Source organism: Cryptotermes secundus, unplaced genomic scaffold (assembly GCF_002891405.2).
Source record: "Cryptotermes secundus unplaced genomic scaffold, Csec_1.0 scaffold1191, whole genome shotgun sequence".
Lineage (NCBI taxonomy): Eukaryota > Metazoa > Arthropoda > Insecta > Blattodea > Kalotermitidae > Cryptotermes > Cryptotermes secundus.
In genome coordinates this window covers 494853-520414 of record NW_019719382.1, presented here as the reverse complement: position 1 = coordinate 520414, position 25562 = coordinate 494853, and the positions used below count along the sequence as shown (strand labels likewise).

General features: G+C 38.2%; 2 protein-coding genes across 4 annotated transcripts in view; one reads left to right on the top strand and one right to left on the bottom strand.

Moving 5' to 3' along the window:
• The window catches only part of LOC111866427 (PITH domain-containing protein CG6153), a 22815-nt gene extending 11044 nt beyond the window's left edge, over positions 1-11771 (top strand). The window contains exons 4-6 of one of the 3 annotated variants that reach the window (XM_033752326.1): positions 1703-1807; positions 2142-2389; positions 11360-11771. In XM_033752326.1, the coding sequence (XP_033608217.1) occupies positions 1703-1807; positions 2142-2352 (316 nt within the window). In that variant the 3' untranslated portion in view covers positions 2353-2389; positions 11360-11771. Of the gene's footprint in view, positions 1-1702; positions 1808-2141; positions 2426-11277 lie in introns of those variants that run through there. The other 2 variants (XM_023855375.2, XM_023855385.2) reach the window with 2 other exon arrangements.
• Positions 4189-25562, bottom strand: LOC111866403. Its single transcript, XM_023855320.2, has 11 exons — positions 25481-25562; positions 24643-25362; positions 22023-22140; positions 19776-19978; positions 18169-18384; positions 17473-17664; positions 15588-15801; positions 15069-15159; positions 11803-11970; positions 10574-10827; positions 4189-7782 (listed from the first exon to the last, which is right to left on the bottom strand). The coding sequence occupies exons 1-11, from the start codon at positions 25559-25561 to the stop codon at positions 4928-4930; spliced, it is 5112 nt and encodes a 1703-aa protein (XP_023711088.2). The 5' UTR covers position 25562; the 3' UTR covers positions 4189-4927.

Genomic DNA, 25562 nt, shown 5'->3' with positions numbered 1-25562 from the left:
TGTTTTTTTCTGATTGTATAGTTATTTTATGTCATTTCCACATTGTAGTATTCTTCACATAACACAGAGGATAGTTTCATATTCAAAACTGCATCCGAAAGATATGTGTTTCGTTACTGAAGACGCCGTTCAGATTGTTAATTGGTTTATTTAACAACCTACAAGTATCAGCTACAAATAATTATAACAATGTTACGGGTTTCCATACTTTACAAACCCTACAACCAAATCTCTTCACACTATCACGATTCACTCATTACAACTGAAATCGGTGACTACTACAATTCAGCTCACTCCTTACTGCTACTGCTGGCTAGATTCCAACTCAACTCATAGGCTGCTGCCTTGAGAACTGTCCTCGGCGGCTGTGTAGTTCCCTTATAAATCCTCAGCTGGACAACGGGAAAACAGTTACGTAATAGGCACCACTGTTGTCTGACGCCATGTTTGCCGATAGCCTAACAACACTGTTGGGAGTTGTTTACGGCTACATAGCAACTGCGGCGTCCCATGTTATGTCACCGCTGTTTACTCGCTTCGCTTAGCAACTGGTGTTTACTCACTTTGCATAGCAACCAGCGTGCTGGGACTTGGCTCACTTCGGCTCCGCTCGGCACATCACGGCTGGCGGGTAGGGAGGGGCGTCATCCATAGCGCAACATGTCACACTACTTTCATCCTTGCCTTAATGGAGAAAGGAAGGAATGAGGTACAAGTATGGAAGGGATGAAGGAAAAGTAGGAAGGGGTGTAGGATGAAGTGTTTCCTCGCTGAATGTAAGCAGGCTTTTCCGCCAGTTTTTTATTAGTTTTATTTTATTTTCAATTTCATTGAAATTTTTTATGTAAAATTATAGTAGAACATTATTGTATGGTTTAATAAGATGTTAAAGCAGAACAAAAGCAATGTAATACATTAATATCATAGTACAATCCATGATTTGATAATCAAATATGACATTCCCATGGGTGGTAGGCCAACCATGAGGCATGCAGTTCCCCTGAAACATTGTGAAACATGGGTGGGGGGTAACTGGTTTTTATATATGACAGTGTCCTAGCGAAAGGTAGTAACTTTCCAGGCATGGTGCTTTGATGCTTTCCACCCACCATACTCCTCTGAGCCTGCTCCTTGCAGTCTTTACCTCTTTCCACAAAGAAAGATCTGTCTGGAAAGCTTGTCACTTTAGTGATGCTTGAGGTAGCTTGTAAGATTGTCTTGCAGGATGTTGCTCATGGTGACATGCAGAAATGTATCAGAAAAGTATGAATGGTGGTAGGTGGGAGTAGTGTCTGATTCTTGCATCATTGTGCACTCGCAGAATATTTCTGTTTAAAGAGGACATGCTACGAAGATCAAAATGATAAAACTCTGCATATAGAGATAACACATGAACTGGGTTGAATTTGCTAATTCTGTGCACTTTATTCTGGGATTAGATTGGCAGCATTTAAGCACATGTCTATGGTTGGAGTTCATAAAGTGGGAAAATTGAAGACCTATATTAAATTGTCCAGTGCATGGCCTGCATAACAAATCAGGTTTTGTCAAACTGGAGAGTGAAGCCTGTTTCTTTCTAGTGAGAGATTAGTTATTCAAATGTTTCTGTGAACCATCCTCATTTAACATTTATGTTTGATAACATTATTTTAGTATTTATGAAATGTCTTATCATAGCTTTTACTTGCAAACAATATTGCAGGTATAAGAATCGACCACACATGACTTTTGATGATGTTGGTGCACCAGGGGATCAGGAATTTGACCTTCATCCAGACAATACTGGAACATTAGAGTATTCCACAAAGTTAGTATTGATGTGTATACTTAGCTGTAAGTGTTGTTTATAAAATAATTAATGTAAGATATAAAAGTAATGAAGATATAGTAAGTGAAATTAATAGATAATATCTGTCAGGGCTTTGTCGTATGCACTATATCTCACAACATAATTTCAGTTGAATAAATTTAAAAATTCTTTGAACATTAAGATATTCTTTGTAAATTTCTTGTATTTTGTCAAGGACTGATTTCCTTATCAGCGGTATTAATAGGCCATATAATTTGCTGCACTTTTTGACAGTTTGTTTTGATAATAGCCATTCTAATTACATTTTGTTAATCATATGGAAATGTTGCAGGGTAGTGAAGTTTTCCTCAGTCCATCATCTAACATTATATTTTCCAACAAACTTTGGAAGTGAAACAACCAAAGTATATTACATTGGCTTAAGAGGAGAGTTTTATGAAGCCCATCGTCATGGTGTCACAATCTGTACATATGAAGCTAGACCTAATATTTCTGACCACAAGACAAATGCCTTTGATTCTGTGAGTCATGAGGTGCAGTGATGGTGGATTGTTATGCTTGTACAAGCAGAATGATTATGTAAGTTTTAAATAAAAGTTCATTGCAGTTTCATTATCTGTCATGTATGGTTATGAAAGTACTGACGTTTAACCCTCCTGCTGCCATGGTTGACTGAAGTCAGACAAGCCCACATTACATTATATTTTACTGTTGTCCACACCAGTAAATAATGTCCTTTCGCTGCTTCATTTGACTGCATTTACTGGGCTGTGAAAGTGAATTTTTTCATTGTTTTGATTTCAAAATGTCATTATTTTAGGAAAATGGCAAGAAAGTAATATGCAGCGAAAGTGTTAAAGGCACGTATATTGTTGAGAATGTTCACACCTTTCCATGTATCCTATCACGTTGGGTGCAGTAGCAGAACTTATGTGAAAGTGAGTGAATAAGTACTTACAGCTGCTACTGCTATCAAGGGAAGTTTGGTTTGGGGTGCTCAGTGTCCAGCTTTGTCAGGGGGCACTTCATAGTTGGTAGGCTTATAGTGGTTTTACTTTGTTACAGTCCATGTAAGTATTTTTTACACTACTACAATCTGTATTTCTTTTCTGCCACATGGGAGAGAATTACATAGCAAAGATCTTCATGACTCACATTCTTTGCCATGTATAGTTAAGGTGATTAGTTTTAACATTTATTCATATCTGTTGTATTAATTGTCAGTTTATAAATAATTATACTGTAAAATATAGCAATCTAAAGTGTGTATTCAGATAAACCCTACATCTTTTGTCATGAGTTTACAGCATCATTGGGAGTACATCCATATTGTTTACAGTGTAAGCTCATGTTAAGATTGGAATTTAAAATCATGGATTTAAATTGTTTAGAATTGCTTTAAATCTGTATGTATTTGGGCATGATTTTGGATTGTAAGCAGTTTGCATTTACCTCTGATGATGCTGTGAATTCACACAGGGTTGATTTGAATACAGTTTTAAACACTTGTATCTGACAGTCTATTTATGATGATAATCAACCCTTATCATGTATTTTGTATATTTGTTTGTTCTCTTTGGCGGTCCTGGCTGTCTGTTTACTTGGAAAAGTGAATGTCAGAATAATTTACTTTTTAAATAGGAGCAATGATGGGGTGTAATTTCCTGTATGTTTGTGGCGGTAGGGTGATGATGAAGGTGACAGTGATGGGCATCAGAAGGAACATGCAGCATAGCATGGACATGAATTATGTAGTGGAATCTTCTCTGTACTAGATGGTCATTTTAAGTATGGAGAGACATTTCCACCACACCAGATCTAGCATTGCTCAGTTACTATCATCTGATTTGTAAGAACACTGGGCACCATGTGAAGATTGGTTTGGCATTTAAATACCTGGAAACAGGATTTAAATATGTAGCCATTATGATACTGGTGGAAATATTTTATCTTTGGAGTAGATGTGATTATATTGTAAATATTGTGAGGATTGGCCCTGCTGGACCTGTGCATACACCATCATAGTAGTGTGATGCATGAATGGTAAAGGATAAGAAATGCATCCAACCACTTCTGCATCTTTTGTGCCCAGAAGGAATGGACTGTTTGTCATTTAAGTGGACTTCAGTTCTTCTGCTCTCTCTTGCAGAGCTGTCACTAGTCATCACTCAAGTGTAGGATGTTAAGTTCAATTTGGTCCATGTATCTGCTAGAAAATACTGTGTCCTTTGACCCTCAACTTTTTCCGTGAGAGTTTTAATGTAAAATAAACTTAAAACTGAGTTTATTCAATGTTTGTAAAGATCATTTTCTCCTTGAAAGATCTGGTAAGGTTAATAAAAACTAAAGCAATCATATAAGAGGCTGTGGAGGCCCATAGGGTTGTATGACATCAAGGCTTCCACATTTTTTAGACAGTCAAGTCTTAGATGGGATATTTTATTTAGCATTTGAGATTCTCACAGTGGTGATTATGAAGAGTCGTGTCTTCTGTGATATAACGCCATGTAGTCCATTGAAAATCAACCAGCATTTTGGAGGAGCATTCTGGTTTCCTTACTCTTAACCTTGAAGAAGGAGGCGACATGTTCCTTCAGAACTCTGGTTGATTTTCAGCAGACGACATGGAATTATATCCCAGAAGATAGAACTCTTCAGACATTTTATTGTTGCATATTTGAGAAAAGCTCATCTAAAACAATATGTTATCTAGCTTGCCACCTCAGTTCCTCATGTTGATGACACCTGTGTCAGGCTACTAAACCCATCAGTTCCTGACTTACACTCCTGCAGAATGAACTCATGAAAAGTGTTATGAATTACCTTTCATCTTTCCTTGTATATACATTCAAAATTTCTGTAAAATATGCAGTAGAGGCAGCGTGAGTGTGTATACTGTATCCAGTCAGTTCCCTTCAGATTTTCAAACAAAAATTCTATATGCTTGAGATATAGCAATTTGATACTAAATTTATGGCTGGAAAGTGTGGTACAATTATGCAACACAGCAGGTCCTCATATCTTCATAATATTAACATGATGATACCTGTGTTATATAAAAGAAAATGGTTAAGGAGTGTATATTTATGTATTCTTTCAAATATAATAGCTGTTTAATTATAGTAAACTTCCTTCAATGGCTGCTGGAATAGTTGAGTTTACACCAAGACATTGATCAGATCCCAGTGGTAACAACAAATGTTGCCTTATATTTTGACTAGCTTGTAATGTTTTCAAATTCATGCTAACAGCATAGAAGCTGTCCACTTTCCGACCACTACAGAACAAGTTGTTGTCAGATGGTTGCTTAATTCTCTGCCTTATATGTGGAAGAATTGCAATAGATATGGGATTCCTGTTTACAGAAGGATGATAAACATGTGTGGTTAGAGACAGCCTCTGATCAGAGGGCCCTGAACATAGTCTTCGGTTGGTCTTTGCTGTTGAGTTCATATTATCTTCATCAACCATGCTGAGGTCATATTGATGTGTTTTTATCTTTTCTTTCTTTTTAGATAATGCATGTTCTGGTATTATATCAATGAATTTTCTTCCGGTATTGCACGTGAAGAACTCTCGTTCAGGTCGTGTCTGTGATAACTTCTTGATGATATCACTTATAGTGGGTTTGTTTGCACTCTCACCCTCCCAGTTAATTCCTTTATCAATGGAATAGTACTTAGGTGTATGGATTATGTTCTCATTGTCTCTAACTGTCTTAAATTTAGCTAACATATCCTCACAGCTTGCTTTGGTATGATCTAATTTTTGTCTCCATTCATTAAAATATTCCATTGACTTCTCTGCATCACTGCTGTTTTTCCAGCCAGAAGAATAACATTTCTTTCCTTTCGGTATGATCTCTTCTGCATTTGAATAAATGGTCTCAGTAAAATGTGAAATGCTGAAGCCTTCTTTTGTGTGTGACCATGACTTGCCTGCCGTTTTTGCTGCTGTACATTCAGCTTTGCCTTGCATGACTGCAGTTGCATTCTTAAAAATCTCTTCACATTCTTGTGCATCCATAACATCTTTTCCCTGCATTTCAGTCATTCCTCCATGTAAAAGTGATGTATGAGTTCCTTTCTGTGCTTGACTTCCTTTTCCATGGTCTACTATGCTAGAACCATATAAAGACATGGTATTAGGCATTGCTTTTTTATGTTTTGGTGTTGCATGGACTGCCACTTCCTCACTTTCCCCATCTGAGCCTTGTGATTTGTCTGTTTCCTTGCTTTTCTTCTGGATGTCAGAAAAAGTGCTAACTTCATCTTCCTCTATAGATTTGTTCAGAGATTGTTTTGTTCTCTTGCACTGTTCCTGTATTCCAGATCCATCACTTGAAATATTTCCCCCCAAATTCTTTCTTTTCTTTTGTGAAGGACTTTCTGGTTTAGTGCTGAGTTCCTGATACTCAGAATTCTCTCTTAAACATTTAATTTTTGAATAATTCAGATGAGCTTTATTGTCATATCCACTACTGATTAGTTCTTGTTCGTCAGAACTGTCACATGTATCTTTTGTTCCAGAACTTGTTTTCTTCTGTGTAACATTTTCTGTGTCACTGTCAAATAGTTGTTGTCCTTCACATCTCTGTCTCATTGGCTTTATTGTAGCACTCTTCTTTCTGTCTCTATTGTAATCACATCTTGATTTTTGTTCTTCTGAACTATCACTTGAATTTTTTATCTTGGTACTTTTTTTCTTCTGGAAAGAACCACTGTTGACTGAGTGTTGGTCATCTGAGCTGTCACTCATTTTCTGTACTTTGCAATTGTTCTTCTTTCTCATTGTCATCTCAGTACCACTTCCCCCTTGATTCTTCTTCCTGAATTTTAGCCTAGACTTTCTGCTCACAGTTTGCTCCAAGCCACTTGTGACTGGTTCTTGTTCCTTTGAAGTGGACCCTGTCTTCTTTATTATTTCAGTTCTATTTTTCTGTGTAGAATTTTCAGGCCCACTGCTAACTGCTTCATGTTCTGTACGTGCAAGCTTAAAATTCGTTACTCTGATGCTTCTCCATTTCACCATATTCAGCTCATGTCCGTTACTGACTGGCTGTACTTCATTAGAACTTCCCTCTGATTTTTTTATTCCGGCTTCTTTAACTTGCAGCTTATTTTCTGGACTGCTGTCAATTGGCTGATTCATCTCATAATCCTTTAACCTAGCAGTGTTCTTTGTAACACATTCAGGTGGACTACTGGGTAGCTCTTGCTCAGCAGAAATGGCACTTGAACTGTTTAACCCAGTTTCATGTTTGTGGTTTCCTTCATTGTCATAGCTGGCGACATCTATACTGTTTTTGCTGTGAATATCAGGATTCTTATCCAGTATGGTTTCAAGGTTGGTGTCCAGAAATTTGAGCTGTTCAGAACTGTGATTTATATCTAGTTTGTATTCAGGTTCACTGTTGATATATTCTTGCAGATTATTAAGCTGTGCGTTATTTGTGCTATAATTAGGGTTCACAGTGTACTCAGAATCACTGCTTACTAGATTTTGTTCATCAGAACCGTCTCCTGAATGAGTTTCCATAATACTTTCCTTTGATGTAGGTTGTCTGGATTGCTCACTGAATAATGCTTCACCCTCAAAACTTATTCCTGGTATACTCTGTATCGCAAACTTCTCTGGGCAGTCTTGACACCTGTTATCCCCAGAACTGCCACTTGAACTTGTCACTGTAGGCCTTCTACTAAATGAACTCTGTAGCATAACACTCTTCCTCTTTTTACTGTTGTCAGGACTACTGCTGTATGACTCCTGCTCATTGGATCTGTCCCTAGGTATGTTTGCCTTGTTAGCACTCCTGGTTTGTGATCTTGGTCTAGATACTGTGTTACGGACTTTGGTCCCACGAATAGACAAATTCATTCCCAGGTATGGAGGTGCCTGGGGAGCATGCTGCCTGTAGATTAGTTCAAACATTCCTGTACTTGCTCTCTTGTCGGAACGCTTATCAATCACCACTGAAATATAAATGTTACACTGTTATCGTTTTATTAAAGTCACTCAGGATTCCAGTTCATTAGTAATCTAGCAGGGCTGTAGCAGCAGCCACCAAGATTAAAAAACAAGCAGTGGAAGCTGAGGAGTTGAAATGCCAAAGATTATCAAGAGAGTTAAAAAGTGGCAAACCAAGAGCCAGTTTATTCTGCAAGTATGGAATTCCAGAAGGAATAATGGTTGGATGAAAGAAGGGGAAAAAATATGTTTATTCATATATGTATACTGTACAAGATGAAGTAAGGTTGCAGGGAAAGAAATCTAGGCTTCTTGAAAATAGTGATGTAAACAGGTGTTTGTACAAGTGGTTTCCTACAAGAGCATAGTGATTTGGTACCTGTAAGTGGGTAATGTTGAAAGCTGAAGCAATTACATTTAATAAGGAACCAGGTAGAAATTAAGTGTTTGGACCTTCTGAAGGGTGGGTTTGGTGGTGGAAGGTTCTGTGTGGTTTATGTAAGTTTAGCATTGAAGGTGAACTTGCATCTAGTGACAGTAAAGCAGCTGAACATTTTCCAAAAATTCTACGTTATGTGGTTAAAGATGATGAGTACACTGATGGAGCAATTGTGCATCTGTGATCACACAGCACTATGCAACAGACTGTCCTCAAGAAAATCATTCCATTCTAAATAAGCATCCAACAAAGAAGGTGTGAAAGCTGACTGTAGGAGAGGGGTGTGTGGCTCTGTTCCAGCAGAACTGGCACTCAGAATTTAAAATTGCCCTGCACAGATAAAAAAAAATGTGGAACTCCCGGATATTTCAAGCATGTCAGGATGAAATCTTTGCCTGTGAGCTATAAAAACAGTTATAGTACTTCAGTGATGGCAGTATTTTTGACTCAAGATCTGAAAGTCAGTTTGTGTGATCAGTGGGGCACCATTTGCTTTCTAAACGACTTTGTTACTATTGAATCACTGTCCATTCTGTCCTTTTCTGGTGCGCTGAAATTCACAGAAGGAAGCTGTGTTTCTGTCAAAGAATGTGATTGCACTGACTCAGCTTGTAGATCGAGGCCTTATTCGAGCCTGTTTTTTTCAGTGAGCTACTTTTTGGCATTTAAAACTCAGAATTGCAAATTACAAAATTTCTAAGGACTTCAGCACTGAAAGGTGTTACGTACATTGTTGGTTCAGCTTTGGGGAAGATTTATTCAATCATAACTGAAAACTGCTGGAAAAAGTATGTAACATTATCAAAGATATTAGCAGCATTTTAGAATGAAAAGTGAAAACTGCTTGCAGTGCGCTTGAGTAAGCTAGAAGCAAATGACCTGCAGCCTGGATTGAGTGATGTGTGCATGTGAAGATGGGACATGCAAGTGACTCAGAGGATACTGGTGATGACTCCTTTAAAGGAGTGGTACCAACAGTAAACTTGAATGTTTAGAAGAATAATAAAGCGATGTAATTATAGAATGGGGGGCTGACAGAGACCTTAATTTACTTATCATGCATTGAACAACTGATATGATCAAGTGTAACAAACTAAATTGCTGGACTATTTCAATAAGGAGATGTACAGTGTAACTTTATGGTAATTTGTATCAATAAAATGTCAGTGTAATATGCATTGTAAATTGGTCATGTCTTTTAGTAAGTGCCTACTTACATAAGGAAAAAGAGATAGTTGAATGTTAGCTTTTATTTGTAAAAGAGTAGCTTAGAATATTTGTGTTAATCTGTCCCCAACAACCCCATGTATCAGGCTTTCACTGCATCCAGATAATTATAAATGATGGTAATACTCGTATATTGAAATCTAATTCATGAAGAAGTCAAGGGGAGGTTATATTTGGGGAGAACTTGCTAGCAATCAGTTCAGAATCTTCAGCCTTTGCAATACTTATCTAAAAACTTCAAGAGTCTAATGTGCAGAGGTACAGTTTTAATTGTTTTATATGGATGTAAAACTTGGTCTTCCATAGTAAGGGAAGAGCGCAGGACAACGATATTTGAGAACAAAGTGTTTGGGAGAATACTTGAATCTGAAGCAGAGGAAGTAACAGGAAGGATGGAGAAAATTGCTTCAGGGGCTATTTTAATTTGTGCTTCTTGCCAGATATTAAGATCATCAAATGAAGAAGTGTAAGCATTAGGCAGGCAAGGCATGTAGCACACACGGTGGAAGTTAAAAAAAAAAACTTTCAAATTTTTAGTTGAACATGAAGGGAAGAGAGCACTTAGAAGACCTGGGCATAGAATGGAGTATAGTATTAAAATGGATTTAGAATAAATAGTGTTAGGGTCTGGACTGGATTCTGCTGTATCCTGAGGGTCCAGTGGCAGGCTGTTGTGAGCACACTAATGAGCCCTCAGGTCCTGGAAGAGGCAGGAAATTGCTTTGTTAGCTGAGTGACAATCAGATGCTCAAGAAGTTTGCTCTGTGGCGTAAGTTATGGAATTTCAGCACTGACAGTTAGGTAAGATTAATTATGGGGGCGGGTTATACATTTTAATTTCGGTTGTTTTTGTGCGTTTATTATGTACTGTGCAGAAGTCTATCTCCTGTTGTGTAGGCAGTCTTATGGAACAAAGTCCCATGTAAGTATGTTTGAATTTCCCACTGGCGAATGAATGTTGGAAGTGTGTTGAAAGCAGAATCTAATGGAAGTTTGTGGATGACACATGACATGACATGACATGACATGATATACCCTTATTCCTATTTTAGATGGAGAATACTGATTATGTCATTCTAAACAATGGCATTGGCTCTTGCGGGTCCTGCTAGAGGAAGTTGAAAGCCTACCTTTTATAACATCTTCAAGACATTGTGAGCACATACGGGCAGTAACACTTGTAGTAGCCTGCATGCAGGGACATGAATTAATTTCAATTAACCATGGTGAGAAGTCTTCACTCAGCATGAAGTCTGCTCCAAACAGTTCAAAACAATTTGTACGTCTATCCATATGTTCTTGTGATGCAAGCAAAGCACATATGATGCTCTGCCGCATGCCAGGGTAGATGCATTTTTCCCACATATCAGCATGACCTATTCCTCTGAAAAATGAATGACAGTCCCTTACTTTAATATTATTATTTAAAGGCTGTTCATTCAGCATAATGTAGTTTGGCTGAATTTAGAAGTAAAATTGTTGTTTAATGGAGATTTAAATTATAAATTCATATTTTTTTATAATATGTAGAAACCTCTATCAGTAAATCATGAAAGTCAGCCAGAACATAATGCCTGCTGTTTCCTTCATCATCATCTCATTCTCATACATAAATAATGGTTACATTTTTATAGCATTCAAACACACTACATCATTTTAGTGTAGTTACAGTGTGATCTGACAGATGTATCAGTACATCAGCACCAGCTTAGAATTAGGTGTGTACAAACTGTTGCAAAAAGTGTATTCTGATGATAATTGTAGATACCATCACATGATAGAGTGACTGTAGATGGATTTTGGATTGTTAATTGGATTAACTGAACATTTACAGATCGTGGCTACAAGTAGCTATAGCGCTATTGCTGATTCACGCTCTGCAGTTGAGTCTTATCAGTCTGCTCTGTCTTCACCAGTGGACATTCCCCTGCTCCCGGGCTCACATCCTCACGGACTGGCAGCCATCTCACACCAACATCTTGTTCTTCTAACTGCCATCAAAGTCGCATCGTGACTGATGGCCAGTCAGTCAGTCAGTCAGTCAGTCAGTCTTGGTGTCAAGCTGCATTTGGCGCTCATGACCAGATATTTATTACTATTTGACAGTTACAGTGTAATTTTCAGACATGTTTGTTATAAAGTGTATTGAAATTAAAGGCAGGAGTGTTTGCTTTCTGACTGACCCATGTGTAACCACTTGTGAAGAAACAGGAGTAACGTAGAACCCTTGCTTTGTGAACAAGAACATTAAATCTTAGCACTGTGCTTATTGATGACATTTGACTACAATCTCAGTTCATTAAGTAGGTTAAACTTGTGACAGTAAAATCAATGACATACTACAAAACTGTGAACATACCTTAGATATGTTTGAAAAGTATAGCAATCCCACATGTTCTCATCGGGTAAACCTGCATTGCGTTTTGCATTCTTATATTTGCTTTGCACAGCATTATTACACAGATGTACAGATTCATGCATACTGATCAGGTCAAATGGTTGTGAACAGAAACGTAGATAGCTTTCTCTGAAATAGTAATTTAATTTCACCCATTAGTATATTTTATACATGTACAGCATGTACGGTTTATTGTTGCCACAGCTGACATGACACTGTCCTCAAATGGACCCATCATGGTGCCAAAAATTCAAGTCCTACTTTTCCATTGCACCTTAACTTACCTTGTTTTATAGTAGAGTCTTGAAGTGATGACACTGTGTTTCTAAGCATGCCTCACATCATGGGAATAAGTTTTTGGGTGCATGTCAAAAACTGTTATAAGGGAACAGCAGAAATTTCAAGTCCAATATTTTTTTGAAGTTCTTTCACAGAGTGTGGATTGTTCACATACATTTTTGCTTTCAGTGTGTCCCACAAATAAGTTGCAAGGATTAATATTGGGTGATTGCAGAGGCCACACTCCTTGACTTATGAAACATTTTTTGAAGATGTCATCTGGTGCATTCATAGAATTGTTTGCATTGTGTGCCATTGCATTATATTGCATAAAATGCTGTATGGTTTTTCTTCATCAGTCAGTTGATTGAAGAAAGGTCACATAATCAATCTCACATAACATTTAGAAGCAATCCATTGAATACTGATTCCTGAAACTGCTTACAATATCAACTTCTTTCTTCACAATCTGGAAATAAAAGTCTGTGTATGACTGTACTTTACTTCAGTATCTTTGTGCCAGCATGAGCCATATTTTGCCAGCCCCCATTGAAGATATGTGGGGTTTTTGTGTATTGTCGTTACTTCATTGACAATCCACTTCTTCGGAACAGTTTGTAGGTCCTGAAAAGGACTGTGGTTGCTGAGATGCTTGGCCGGTGAAGTAGCGTGGCGTGCGCCGGTAGGAACGGATGTTGGTTGCGGTGTGTGGACTGGCCACAGTGTGGCCATTGCTTGATCGCAGTGCAGCAGATGGTGGAGGCTGCTTGATCGCAGCACGTCAGCTGCTGGCGAAAGTCTGGTCGTCAAGCGCGGTCGCTGGAGTGGAGAGGCGGTAGCTACGCCAGTTGCCCAGTGTGTCGGACATGACTACCAGTGAGTCCGAGGCGGCCAAGTTGCCCAGTGAGTCGGGGGTGTGACCGCCGGACAGGCGAGGCAGTCGTGCTTGGCACAGCGAAGTGCCGATACCTCCAAAGACCGAGTGCCGGCGACGAAGTGTGCTGATTGCTTGTAGACTGCTTGAAGACTGCTGATATACTGACTGAGAACTGATGACTTGCGAGCTTGTGCTCCGCCTTTTATACAATGCTCGGTGGACGGAGCGAAACTTGCATTTGCAGAGCAACAATTTGCAGAGCGCTGATTGGCTAGTGAAAAATGCGGAGTGGAAATTTGCAGTGTGTGCTGGTATAAATATAAACGAAACGTCCGTCAATGCAATATTCACTAAGGAGTGAGTGCTGTCCAAAAGACCGGTGAAAACAGCGTGCTATGTGGGATGTCCCCACAGATCCAAAAGACTTCAGTCTTGCTTTTGATTGAGTACAGATATCAGTTTTTCTTCAGTGAGTACATATCTTTTTCAAGATATCTTTTTGTCCATCACCAATTGAGTAGAACATAATTTTGCTGTGATGTTATGAATCATGGCTTTAGACAGTACTATAGTGTTAGGATCTTGAGACTGAATCTCTGTGTATCAAACTTCTGTTACTTTGTCTTACTGTCGGTCTCTCCCTGACTTCAGGTGGGGGTCAATATCACAGTCACCTCTTCTTAAAGATTAAATGTCTGGTACACTTGCCATCTCATGTTTATCAGGACATGATCAGTCTGATTGTGTCTGTTCCCATCAGGAGAAGCCCAAATGCATTACAAACTTTGCAATGATGGAACATTGTACTCTTGACAGATTTTTCTTGTTGCATGTACTGCATTAACTCTTTTATTATTATAAAATTGTTGGTTCGAAGATATCTCCCCCACTTTTATGTTGAAATCTCTTAACAAAAACTTCATATGGAACTTAAGGAAGTGATCAAATAGAAACTTAAGATCTTCAAGAAATCTGTCCCTTGTGTTATCACTTTTATCCTCAACTGTGGCTTGCACATTCAAAACAATAATGTCACACCATCCTCTTAGTATTATATAAAACATCTTATCACTAACAAACTCTACTTTTTCAGTTACTGATATAATTTCTCTATGTGCATACAAGTCCCTGAGTGATGAATAACATTGACATTTTCATAGAAAACTAGAATCATCGCTGGTTCATTGTCACGCTTGCCCCATGTTATATTACATGATAAATTTTAAAATGAAAGGATGCGAGGGTTTGACTTGGTTTTACTGGCTCAGAATTTGAACTAGTGGTGGGCTTTTGTGAACATGGCAATGAGCCTTCTGGTTCTGGTGGATTTTCTGAACAAGCTGAGTGACTCTCAGCTGCACTGTGAAGTTAATAACTGTTTAGTTTGAAGTATAAATGTATTTGTAAAGACGTAGAACAAATTCAAGTTTGGAATGTTGATGGGAGTTTAAAATTTAACAGAACCCTTCCAAACAAATGGCCTGTGACAAAAAATGATGGCAGATATAAGAACCAAATGGAGAGAATCCAGTATGCTGTTGAAACATCTCCATTCCTCTCATGAGAAAAGACTGAAGACCTGAATATCAGTTGACAAGGCAATGGTTATGTCTTCCTCAATCACCAGAAATCCTACCCTCATAAAAAGGGAATGGAGTGATGCTGATTTCAGTCATTTTTCTGCCCAAGTGATTTTAGCAAGAGACTTAGAAATTCTGAAAGAAAGGGATCCAGTACTTGTTCGTTCATTTGCTGGAGGTTACTTTGCAAGTGGGCTAAGTAATTTCGCAGTAATCACCCTCAAATGAATTTATGTTTAACTTCTCATGTAAGCGCAAAAATAGACTTTTCAAAAACCCATATAACTATTTCCTACAGTACATTTGTCTTCTTGTGATTATATGGGTACATATACAATATTACAGACCCATTCCAGTCATATGAACCTACCTACAATGTATGTTATAATGGAATGGTTTTCATAATTCTTACAGCCTTGTGTGGAAACTAATTCTTACTTACATCATTTATAATTGTTTAGTTACACTACTGTCTGATCATGTAAACTTACTTGTACATCCAAATGGTTAAGGGCTGGGCACATGTGACCAGAAACCACTGGCGAATGTCAAATTTTGTGTCATAAATTAGTAGAGGGCATTCTGGAATTAAAGTAAAATAGAATTCATGATAATCAGAATCTAGGGGAAAACTATGGCAAGTACATACTTAAAATGGGAATGTATCAATGCAAGGAAGAATAAATATTTAGAGATCATTTCTACAGTATGTTCTGAAAAAAAGCGCAACCCATGAAAGTAACTAACATTTGAAAAGTTGTGAAAAGTAGTGGCCATTATGTCTTCTCATAAAAGTATACAATGAATCATAACTCCAAGGCCTTTTGTAACTTTCCAAGATGAATAATATTTGCTGAAGACTGTGCACAATTCTTGTACTTACTGAATTGAAACAGAAGGAAATGTTTCATTAGTAGGTTGCTACTCTTTTTGTACACACTGTATTAAAAGGAAAGTTGTTGAGCTGCTGTTAGAAGTGGATTTGAGTTTTCACTGTCCACATAACTAACCTATGTACTTCTGCACCACAAATCTGGATTCCTTCAGTGCTGTAGGATTCACTTTTTCCATCACTCTTTCAAGTTTGTCTGTCAGTTGAATTCCTCTGCCACGTGACTGAGCACCAGGTTTAACTATCCAGATATTGTTCATCCCATCAAGGTCTATCTGAGGCCAGAACTTCCTGATGTCGGTAAGAACGTGTTTTGCTGACTCATACAAATCCTGAAAGTGCACATAGTACAGATAGTGTGGGAAAGCATTTGGTATAGGGTTCTTTGAAAATTGTGTTGTATTCACATCTCTGTGAGGCTTGAAAGTAGGAGAGTGGTAAGTTATATACAACTAGTTCACACTGTGCTGATTTGTATAGCAATAACTTTGTAGACTTGTATTTGGGTAGTTCTCAGTTCAGATCTTGGCAAGGATGCTGACCATTCTGACTTAGGTTTTTTGAAGCAGCCTCCATAGTGTAGAGGTAACGTTCCCACCTCATGACTCATAGTATGCGGGTTCAAATACCCAGCGGAGGTCGTCGAATTTTTAAGGGCGGAAAAATTCAGGGAACAAGTCCTCCGGGAGGGACTTTAAGCCGTGGGTCCTGTGTCGTAGCTTTACGGCACGTAAAAGAACCTCATATCTCCAAAGGAGGTCACTGAGCCAAATTACGGACGCTTCCCGCCCAACAGCAGTCTCTAATACCTCTGGTAGATGGGGGAAGCATTATAGATACCTCTCAGCTAGTAGAGCCGGTCTCGCTGGCTTGGCGGGACTAATGGTAAGCACCAGTACCAGTAGGATATAGAGACTGGTAGAAATCATAGAGGGAAGCACGATGGACGAATACAGGTCTAAGTGCATGGGGAAACCCACCCTCTCCAATAACTAACTAACTAGGTTTTAGTGGTTCTCCTCAGTCTCTCCAAACAAATTCTGGGATTGCACTTCAAGTAGGCCATGGCTACCACTTCCCAAATCCTCAGTTCATTCATTAATCATTTACCGTTCAGTGTCACGGAGTCTAGACACTAATGTCATAAAATAAACCGCAAATCATACAGGTAAAAGGTAAAGTTATGTCTAGGCTTGATTATTTAAGCACCACACCATGAAGATGTGTGGGAGAGTGGAGGTGTACTTCCATTTAATATAGTGACTTAACCAGGTAGAAGTTGGTGATGTTGTCTATCCTCGACTTCTAGACATACTTTACAACTTTTGCACATATGTTTGGTCTCACGTTACTATTGCCCTTGCATAACTGAGAGTGCTGTCTTGCAATAAATCTTTCAGATTTATTGAACATTTAAGGAATACAATGTCTAACTCTAACATATGTAACTAACTAACAAAATACTTGGAACAGAATCCTTCTTGAGAATCTAGCAGATATTCATCCAATCAGAGAAATCGCTGCCCTTTACGGAACCCAAATGTTTATTAGCATTTTCACAAGAGCCTGCCACTGATCCCTATCTTTGGTTAAATTATTCCAGTCCATATGTAAGACATGAATGCAATTGTGATTTGTTACTATCATTACTTTATGTTAAACATGATAAATATTTTTGTGGTACTGGTATTTTTAAAAAGTTTTAAGGAGTGATCAAAGTCATAATTATCTAAGACTAGAAATGGGTAACAAAAATTTGTTCAGGCTTCTAAATATGATAAAGAAGAGATTAAGAACCCATAGACAAACTGGCAAAACTTTCGAGAGATATGTAGTGATTCTGCAGACTTCCTTATTCTCCATGCTTCTGTAGGTCCCTCCTATGATGAGTGTCTCTTTACCAAATTATTATTCTCACATTTGTACATAAATACATGTGACATTATCCAGTATTAGTCTATTATCTGTACTGAATCACATTCTGAGGTAAGACATGTACATACCACAATAGACGTAGTCCTGCATTCTAACAACAGAAAGTTGTCATGCACAGCCATATAATACCATGTAAGGAACTGATCCCACTGATGATCCCATACAGAGATGGAATCTTGCCTGTCTATATCCTCATGTGCCTGAATGCTAATATATTCCTGACAACGTTTCAGTGCAAATTCCACAGCTGTGAATGGAATCTGAAACACACAGTATCAATCAGTATATCGAGTACTTCATGTGGCTTTTTGGGTTTAACATGGAATGTTTATCAGCAGAATTCTCTATTGTTATTGGAGACATTCACGCTGATATTGAATAATTTTATTGGTTGAGGGTATTTTATATTACACTAGTACTTAACTAAATTGAGCCTTAAAAATTATACATTGCCAGACCTTAAAACATCAATTACAGGGACAAGTTGAATATTACTGTATTTTCATTATATAACTGTCACAGCTGTTAATATATTTCCTTCTTCCTGATGGCCAACAGCACCATCTTCCCAGATATTCTGTCATAGATGAGGTTCCAGTTTTCTGGAATTTGGATAGACACTATGAGGTTTATGCTATAAAGAAACTGTGCAATATGTTACTATACTTTGAATTCATATTCGTGTGGAATTACTTTTCCTGGTACCATATAATTTATTAATATTTCCTTCTCTAGGCTGAATATGGCACTACTTTCCACTGTACCTTTCCCTCTACAGACTTCAAGGATGTTTCTCCCTGATTTTCATATATCCTCACTAGCCATTTAAGTAAGCCGAGGCATGCTGTCATGCGAAAGTCATGTGTGAATGCTGTCAGTTCATCTGGCTGACAGACACTGTAGCATCGTGGAAACGAGATATGAGATACGTCACTCTCACAGAACCAGTGTGTGTGCTGCAGATAGGCACACAACCCCACCTGTATTGCAGAAAATAAACTGAAATGAGTATTAACAGAACTGTGTTTTAACATTCAGGAGAAACAAATGTTTAGGTTCAGTAGTAACAGTAAACTGAATGTTGCAGTTGGGTGGGTAGAACTCCTGTGTATTTGGGAAGGCCGAAGTTCAGATCTCAGCCCAGAGGCTGGCTATTATGACTGATTATTTTATGCTTTTATGCATTCCTTCCAGGCAGTTTCCAGGATAATGCCATAAGGTAGGCCATGACCACTTCCTTTGTCTTGAGAGCTTCATTAAATAGACAGGAATAAATTAAAATAAATACCAGTAATAGTAGACATATTTGCAATGAATCACCAAATTTTTTTTTGTATGAAGTTAACAATTAATTTGTTGCCATCAAACCAAAATATATCATCTGGCTGAAGAATGTTATCATGTATTTCCCCAAAATTTCGCCAGCAAGTTTCAGATTTGCATGTTGAATGCTGTAGTCTTGTACTAATATGTAGAATGGCCTCAATTTGCCTCACAAGTTCTTATGGATACCATTTGGTAATGTTTATAAGACGAACTTAAAAGCACTATAAAGCAAGATCTCCAGTGGCATGCATGCTATACTGAGTTTCTTGAAAATATCTAACATACCCTTCAGTTGGGTGTAGAGATGAACTTATGGTAGACAGGCATGCTGATTTAAAGAGTTAACAAGAAATGTAATATATCCTGTTATATTTTGTTTCACAAATGTTAATTGTGTGTTTCAAATTTGCAGTTAATGGGAAGGAAGCTGTGAAGGCTTATCCCAAAATCCTTTTACTGGCATTTTCTCAACTATCAAAACTCTGAGTTAGGTCCACTACCATTGGGTGACTATGCACTAGATCCAAAACGTGTAGTGAATCTGGTTTCACGTAATTCATCCACATTTGAAAAGTAATGTTGTAATGATAAACTGTTATTTAATTGCATCTTCAGCATTTGAGCCAAATTATAGCAACTGTCACTGGGAAACCAGTTACATAAGTGAGAAAGCTATGAACGTTTATTTTTAATGCTGTCCAGTTCGAAGAAAGTACTGTAAGCCACCTTACATAAAGTCTTCTATTTCTGTATTCTTTACACTACATGCATACAAAATAATTCTCAACTGGAGAGATTCAGTGCATCCACATGAATATTTCTTCTCAAAAATCTGTATCTTCAGAAAGGTAATAATAAATGTAAAATCTGCTTGTGACTACTGCAAGCATGTCATGGTATTCATGTATGAAGTGTTACATGAGAGGATATCTCTATGAAATCAGGTACTGAAAGTAAGTAGACAAAAACAGACATTAATTCTGATGAGTGTTTGTGGTGGTGGTGATGATTATTTGGGTTAAAAATGATTATGTGTATAAATTACCTTGGTTGTGAAATATGCTCTTGGAAACCTGTTAATGATTTGGTTCTTCTGAACTGCCTGCCAATCTATGGGCTCACTCCTCATTGTCCACAAGAAGTCAACCTCAACATTGCGCAGAAGTCGAGCTGTTAACAGTGCCTCAGAAGTTCTCCTGTCTATTTTCATTAAGGATGTAAGAACAGATATACTGCTTGGAATTGAAGCTGTAAATTTCAAAATGTAAATGGAAAGCTGAATTAAACAGTGAAGTAATTCTTTGTGAGGTTGGAGACATTGTAACTGGTGACATTCTGTTTCCAGCATTTGGTTTCTACTTTTCTTTCTTTTCAAAATTAATTTCAGGCATCAGGGATAAAAATAATTTATGAAAATGGGGTGGGGGGATGGCCAATCAGGCAGCAAACTGTTATTCTCTTGCTGCTGCTTGATTGTTCAGCTCAGCCTGAAACTGGGGCAGTACATTCCTCCAACATGTATGTAAACATCTACCAGAATTCATGGAATCACATCTGAGAAGATAGTACTTTTCAAGTTACAAGTTGATTTATCACAAAGTTATTTTCTCCAGTTCTTTTTTCAGCCTAGTTTTCACAGGAATTCTGACTTCTCTCCTCAGGGACCTCGGTTCCATTCCAGGACAGTCAGTAAGGGTGTGTGGTATGCAAAGTGCAACTGAGACTGGTGTTCAGAGAGAACGTAATTTGCTCTTGCTAATCACAATTCCACCATTGCTCAGTAGTCATCTATCTCTGCCCCAGATGTGAGGTAAACCCAAACAGCAAGCAAATTATCATAATCTCTGTCCTCAGTTGGCACTTCCTTTGTGATCCTACACTTGACTGTGGTCTCAGAAAAGTTACCTTTAATTTCTGAAGGCAGTTGAGACAAGTGCACTCTTTAATGGGAAGAGTGTCAGGACATTTTATGAATTGTCAGTTGTTGTACCCTGAATATTATCCATCATCTAGACATGGTCCATTGACTGAAACCAGGTCATTCTGAAAGATCTATCATATTTGGCCCCCCATTTTCCCTGATGACAGACACAGGACTAGATTCTGAAACATTGTGCATTATTATATAAATGAGACACTGGATATGTAGAGTACATAAACTGATTATGATGCACATTCATTTAAAACGTTCTGAAATAAGCTGTATAATTTTTAAGTAACCTTTATCCAGTATTTATTGTGTCCTGTAATTGCACCCATCTTGGAATTTCTTATTGACTGAAAGAAACAAGAAGGAAACGGAAATAAAGTGCCTCTTTCTGAACATGGAGACAGGGTCATACACCAAACGTTGAGTACATAGTCTCAACTATTGACAGTGGACATTGTTCAGGAAACATCCTGAAATATTTTGCTGGTTTCATGCACTTTGTTACACAGCCTGCACCTGCATATTTAATATTAGAATCTTACTGCTAATATTTTCCATGGTGAGCATTAATTGATGTATTGCATAAGTTAATGTTAGATATTCAAAACTTAAGCTTTAAAAAAATACTGTTGTCATAAAAAATCTCATTGTGTTTACTATATGCTTTTACAGGATAAGCTAATTTTGTAAGGGCAGATGGATATTATGTAGTATTCATAATTTAATTTTTCCTAATAAACTTTGGTTTGATGAAATAAATGGATACATTGAGATTTTTCTAATGTTATACTTTTTAACATATAAGTCGTGTTTGAGCAGGGTATTGTTTTAATGTGGTCAAAACTGGTAAGGAATTAAACATGATACATGTCTTAAGATATCTGTAGGGGGTCTGATGCTATTTATTTTGGAGCAGAAGGGGCCCAAATTTTCCAGTATATTGTGATCATTAGTTGAATGTCTTTGCAAGTTATATTTAGAGGGCTGAGTTAGTTTTTCCTCATGATATGAGTGAGTGATACAGCAGAACTCCACCTTTGATTTCAAGACATAATTAGAGGTCTAATTGCAATAATAATCGTGTGTATCAATGTACCACTGTTCATGATGTAATGTCGTTTAAGTATTATTTTATTGATAAATGAAGACTTGAAAATGTTGTTATGAAGTTAGAAGATACAGCTGAATTGTATTAAACACCTTTAAATGTACAGTTGTGGTGATGGAAAATTTATCATTTTACGTCAGTATTGGAGCACAGTGTAACAGAAATTATCAGCTGCATATTCTCATTTAAATTACAGTGAAAACTGTGAGGTATTTATACCATACATTCTTTGTTATAGTAGAAGAATTGCTCACCATCATCCAATGACATAGTGGCTTTATTTCTATTTGTTTCTTTCTCGATCCAACCTCGGTGCCTCATGGCTTCACGGATTGTTGGAAATGTTCCTTGCACTGTGAATGTTTTGTGTTCCTGTTAAAAATTAAGTAAATCAACAGTAAAACATGCTAAGAAGCTGAGTATGCTATTTCACAAGCATATCCAGCAGTACAACGCGTGCAGTAACAGGAGAAAAACACAACACAGAACACGATACACAAATGTATGTAGGAAGAATGCTCACATAAAGAGGATTGGCGTAATTCGCGTGTTTGAGTGCGACGTACGATGAATCCTGAAAAGTTTTATTATGTAGAATTCATTTAGAATTCATCGACATATATGACGAATACAGATTGTAGTCATTTTAGAATGAAGACATCATGGCATGCAGTACAATAGTTTAACGTGCATAAAGACACCTGAAGATGGCACATTAGTGCTGAAACATGCAGTTTGGAGTGAAAAAGTGTATACACGCTAAGACGGTTAGCATAAGCCATGGATTATAAGCTTGTCAAGGATGCTCCTGCATAGCGTCAGTCATGACCATACCTAAACTGAGAGGTGTATCATAAGTGTTTTTTTAATAAATAAATTCCTCTCATGAAATAAATCACACTATTTCTAAAGAAGTTTTTCACAGAATGCCATTGCGGTCTGCATAAATTGAGAAGCAGAAGGCACCATACCAGCTCAAGTGGTTAGTCGTCGGCTTCCCACCACGGTCACCTGGGTTCGATCCCAGAGCGGATCATGTGGGATTTATGGGGTACAAATTGCCACTGAGGCGGGTTTTCTCTGAATGCTTAGGTTTCCTTTGCAAATTCTCGTTCCATGAACTGCTCCACGTTCATTAATTATCCTATCTTGGACACTATGTATTCTTGATGGGAACAGCGTCGTTACATAACCAATTAAAAAAACAACAGATTACATTCAGATTCGTAATTATATCAGATTTTGTCGTGCAACCCTGCCTAGGGTAAGTCTGACCTGAGGAATTTTCACATGCTGTGATATGAAGCATTCTACGATAATATAAAGTTGATTATTGTAGGAGAAACCAAAGACTTGACCCCGCTAACCTCGAAGGTAGCCAGTGCAGGTCTAGACGATTGTGACCCATCTCCCTAACAGCCATCTTATCATCTCCTCGGTATTCCAAATGGACGTTTTCCAAGAGGTTTCACACAAGGATTCCGTATGTTTTTCTTTACTCTCCATGCTATCCACATGCAGAACCCATCAACTTCACTGTGCTGACAATACCAGGTGACTTGTTTCATCCTTTTTAGATGTACGCATTTGTTAGGTATGTTCACGGTTAAGACGTATACAATGCGCCTTACGACCTTATCTAGGGTTTTGGAGAAGAGTATGGTGATAGTTTTCGGGCTACATAATAAGCTACATTTCCAAACTTCTTTTGATTTCATGATTAACCTCATTTATATTTGTTAAAATTGTTCCCAGGCACTCAAATTTTGAAACATTCTGACATTTTTTATATTATGGCTTTATTTCTGATTCTGGTTTCATGTCGTAATCACGTCTTCAGTTTAACTCCTTTTCTCGAACTCACTGGTGTAGCAGTAACGCTCTAGCCTCGTGTTTGGTAGGTGCTCCTTTCAATTTCGGCCAGGACACCGGAAATTCTGACCGAGATTTTTAGTGGTTTTTCTCAGTCATTTCAGGCAGATGCCGGGATAGTATCTACGAACGCTTCCTTCCAAATCTCCGACTTATCATACCATTCGACGCTATACAAGTATTCTAGCTATTGACAATGTCGTAAACTAGTCCACAATACGTTCCAGCTCTAGATCAGTTGATTTACTAGTCTATGAGAATTTCTGCATTATTATTTATTGTATTTATTTTTCCTACCAAACACGACGATACACCAAACAACTCGCTCACATTTCACATTAAACCAAGTTTAATGGTCGTACAATGTCGCAACGTGTTTAGGCACGTGGGGCCATCATCAGGCGATACATTAACAAACATTATACTACTGAATTGCGACAATGTACGACAAATAAACTCAGTTATGTACAGTGAGTGCGAGTTGTTTGGTATATTGTTGTGTTTGACAGGAGAAATAAAACTCATATATAGTACTAACACACAACAGGATTCATCCCTTAAAGATTATTTTTTTTATTGCTAGTGGGGTGGGACTAAGTCCCTTGTACTGCGGCCAATTCTGGCCTATTGTACCCCCGCAGATGATAGGTGAGGGTGATTGTGGAGCAATTGATGGAATGAAGATTGGCAGGGGAAACCGAAGCACTCGGAGAAAACCTGCCCCAGCGCCACTTTGTCCACCACAAATCTCACATGACCAGACCCGGGATCGAACCCGGGCCGCCGCGATGAGAAGCCAGCGACTAACCGCTTGAGTTATGGCGCGGCCCAGTTCCCTTAAAGATGATGTATTTTATCTCTATTAATATCACGAGGATAAACAAGTCCCCATCATATATCACTTATCAATGATCAATATCTCCGTAATAAATAATTACTGAGCAAGTGAAAATTCCTCACATAGAAAAAGCTTCGCCTGTACAGAATATTAGTTCTGCTCACCCTAATGGCCCGTTCCACCGCATCCTTAACTTTCAGCAGATTCTCACATGATGGCTGAGTTGAAGTAACTGACCGCGACACAAACTGACTAGGAGACCCCTTGTTACTCGCACTTTTCCTCCGTTTCTTACTAGATTTTGGTCCGAGTTCTTCCCTCTTCAAAATTAGATCCGTTTTAATAGCAAGGTTTTGTTTGTGGTGAACTCCACGTTTCGTTTCTTCCTCTGATACACACTTCAGCTCGAAATGTTCAGATATTTCTGGCTCCTCCGGATGTAGGCGTGCATTGTCTGACGAGTCTTCCGTTAATGCAGATAATCTGTATATGTCATGTTCTTCGCTCATTGGCAGGTCCACCAGCTTCTCTTCTGTTTCGATAGTGAAACCCAACGCAACATCGGCTTGCAAATCTTCCTGTCTTAGGTACAGTTCCACGACATTTTGCACAGTTTGTTTTGCCAATTCCACATTTCCTGGCGTTCTCACTGTTTCTCTTCCTAACAGAAGGACCCCATTTCTCTTCGTATTTAATTCATTTATACCGTGTTCATTTTCGTTTTCGTTCTGGGAGTCATAAAACTCATCATGTGAAGTATAATTTGCTGGAACCAAGGGTGTCACTTTGCCTGTCTTTGTATTTTCATCTTTATCTGCGTCTCCTCTGTTTATGATGTTCTGTATACACGTGGAGTTCATGCCTTTCCTGCTTGCTATGTCGGCCTGGAAACGAATGGAGACGAAATCCATCATATGATCCACAGGTCAGTGTGATATCCAAGTCTGGACGCTGCGTGTGAGATAATTATAATGTATAATAAATAACTGAGTATTTTTGTACCTGTGTGTGTGCTTGACGGCGGCTTTGTGTCCCATCTGGTGGTTTCATCGTCCGCCTATTCCGCTTTGCGTATTCTTGCATT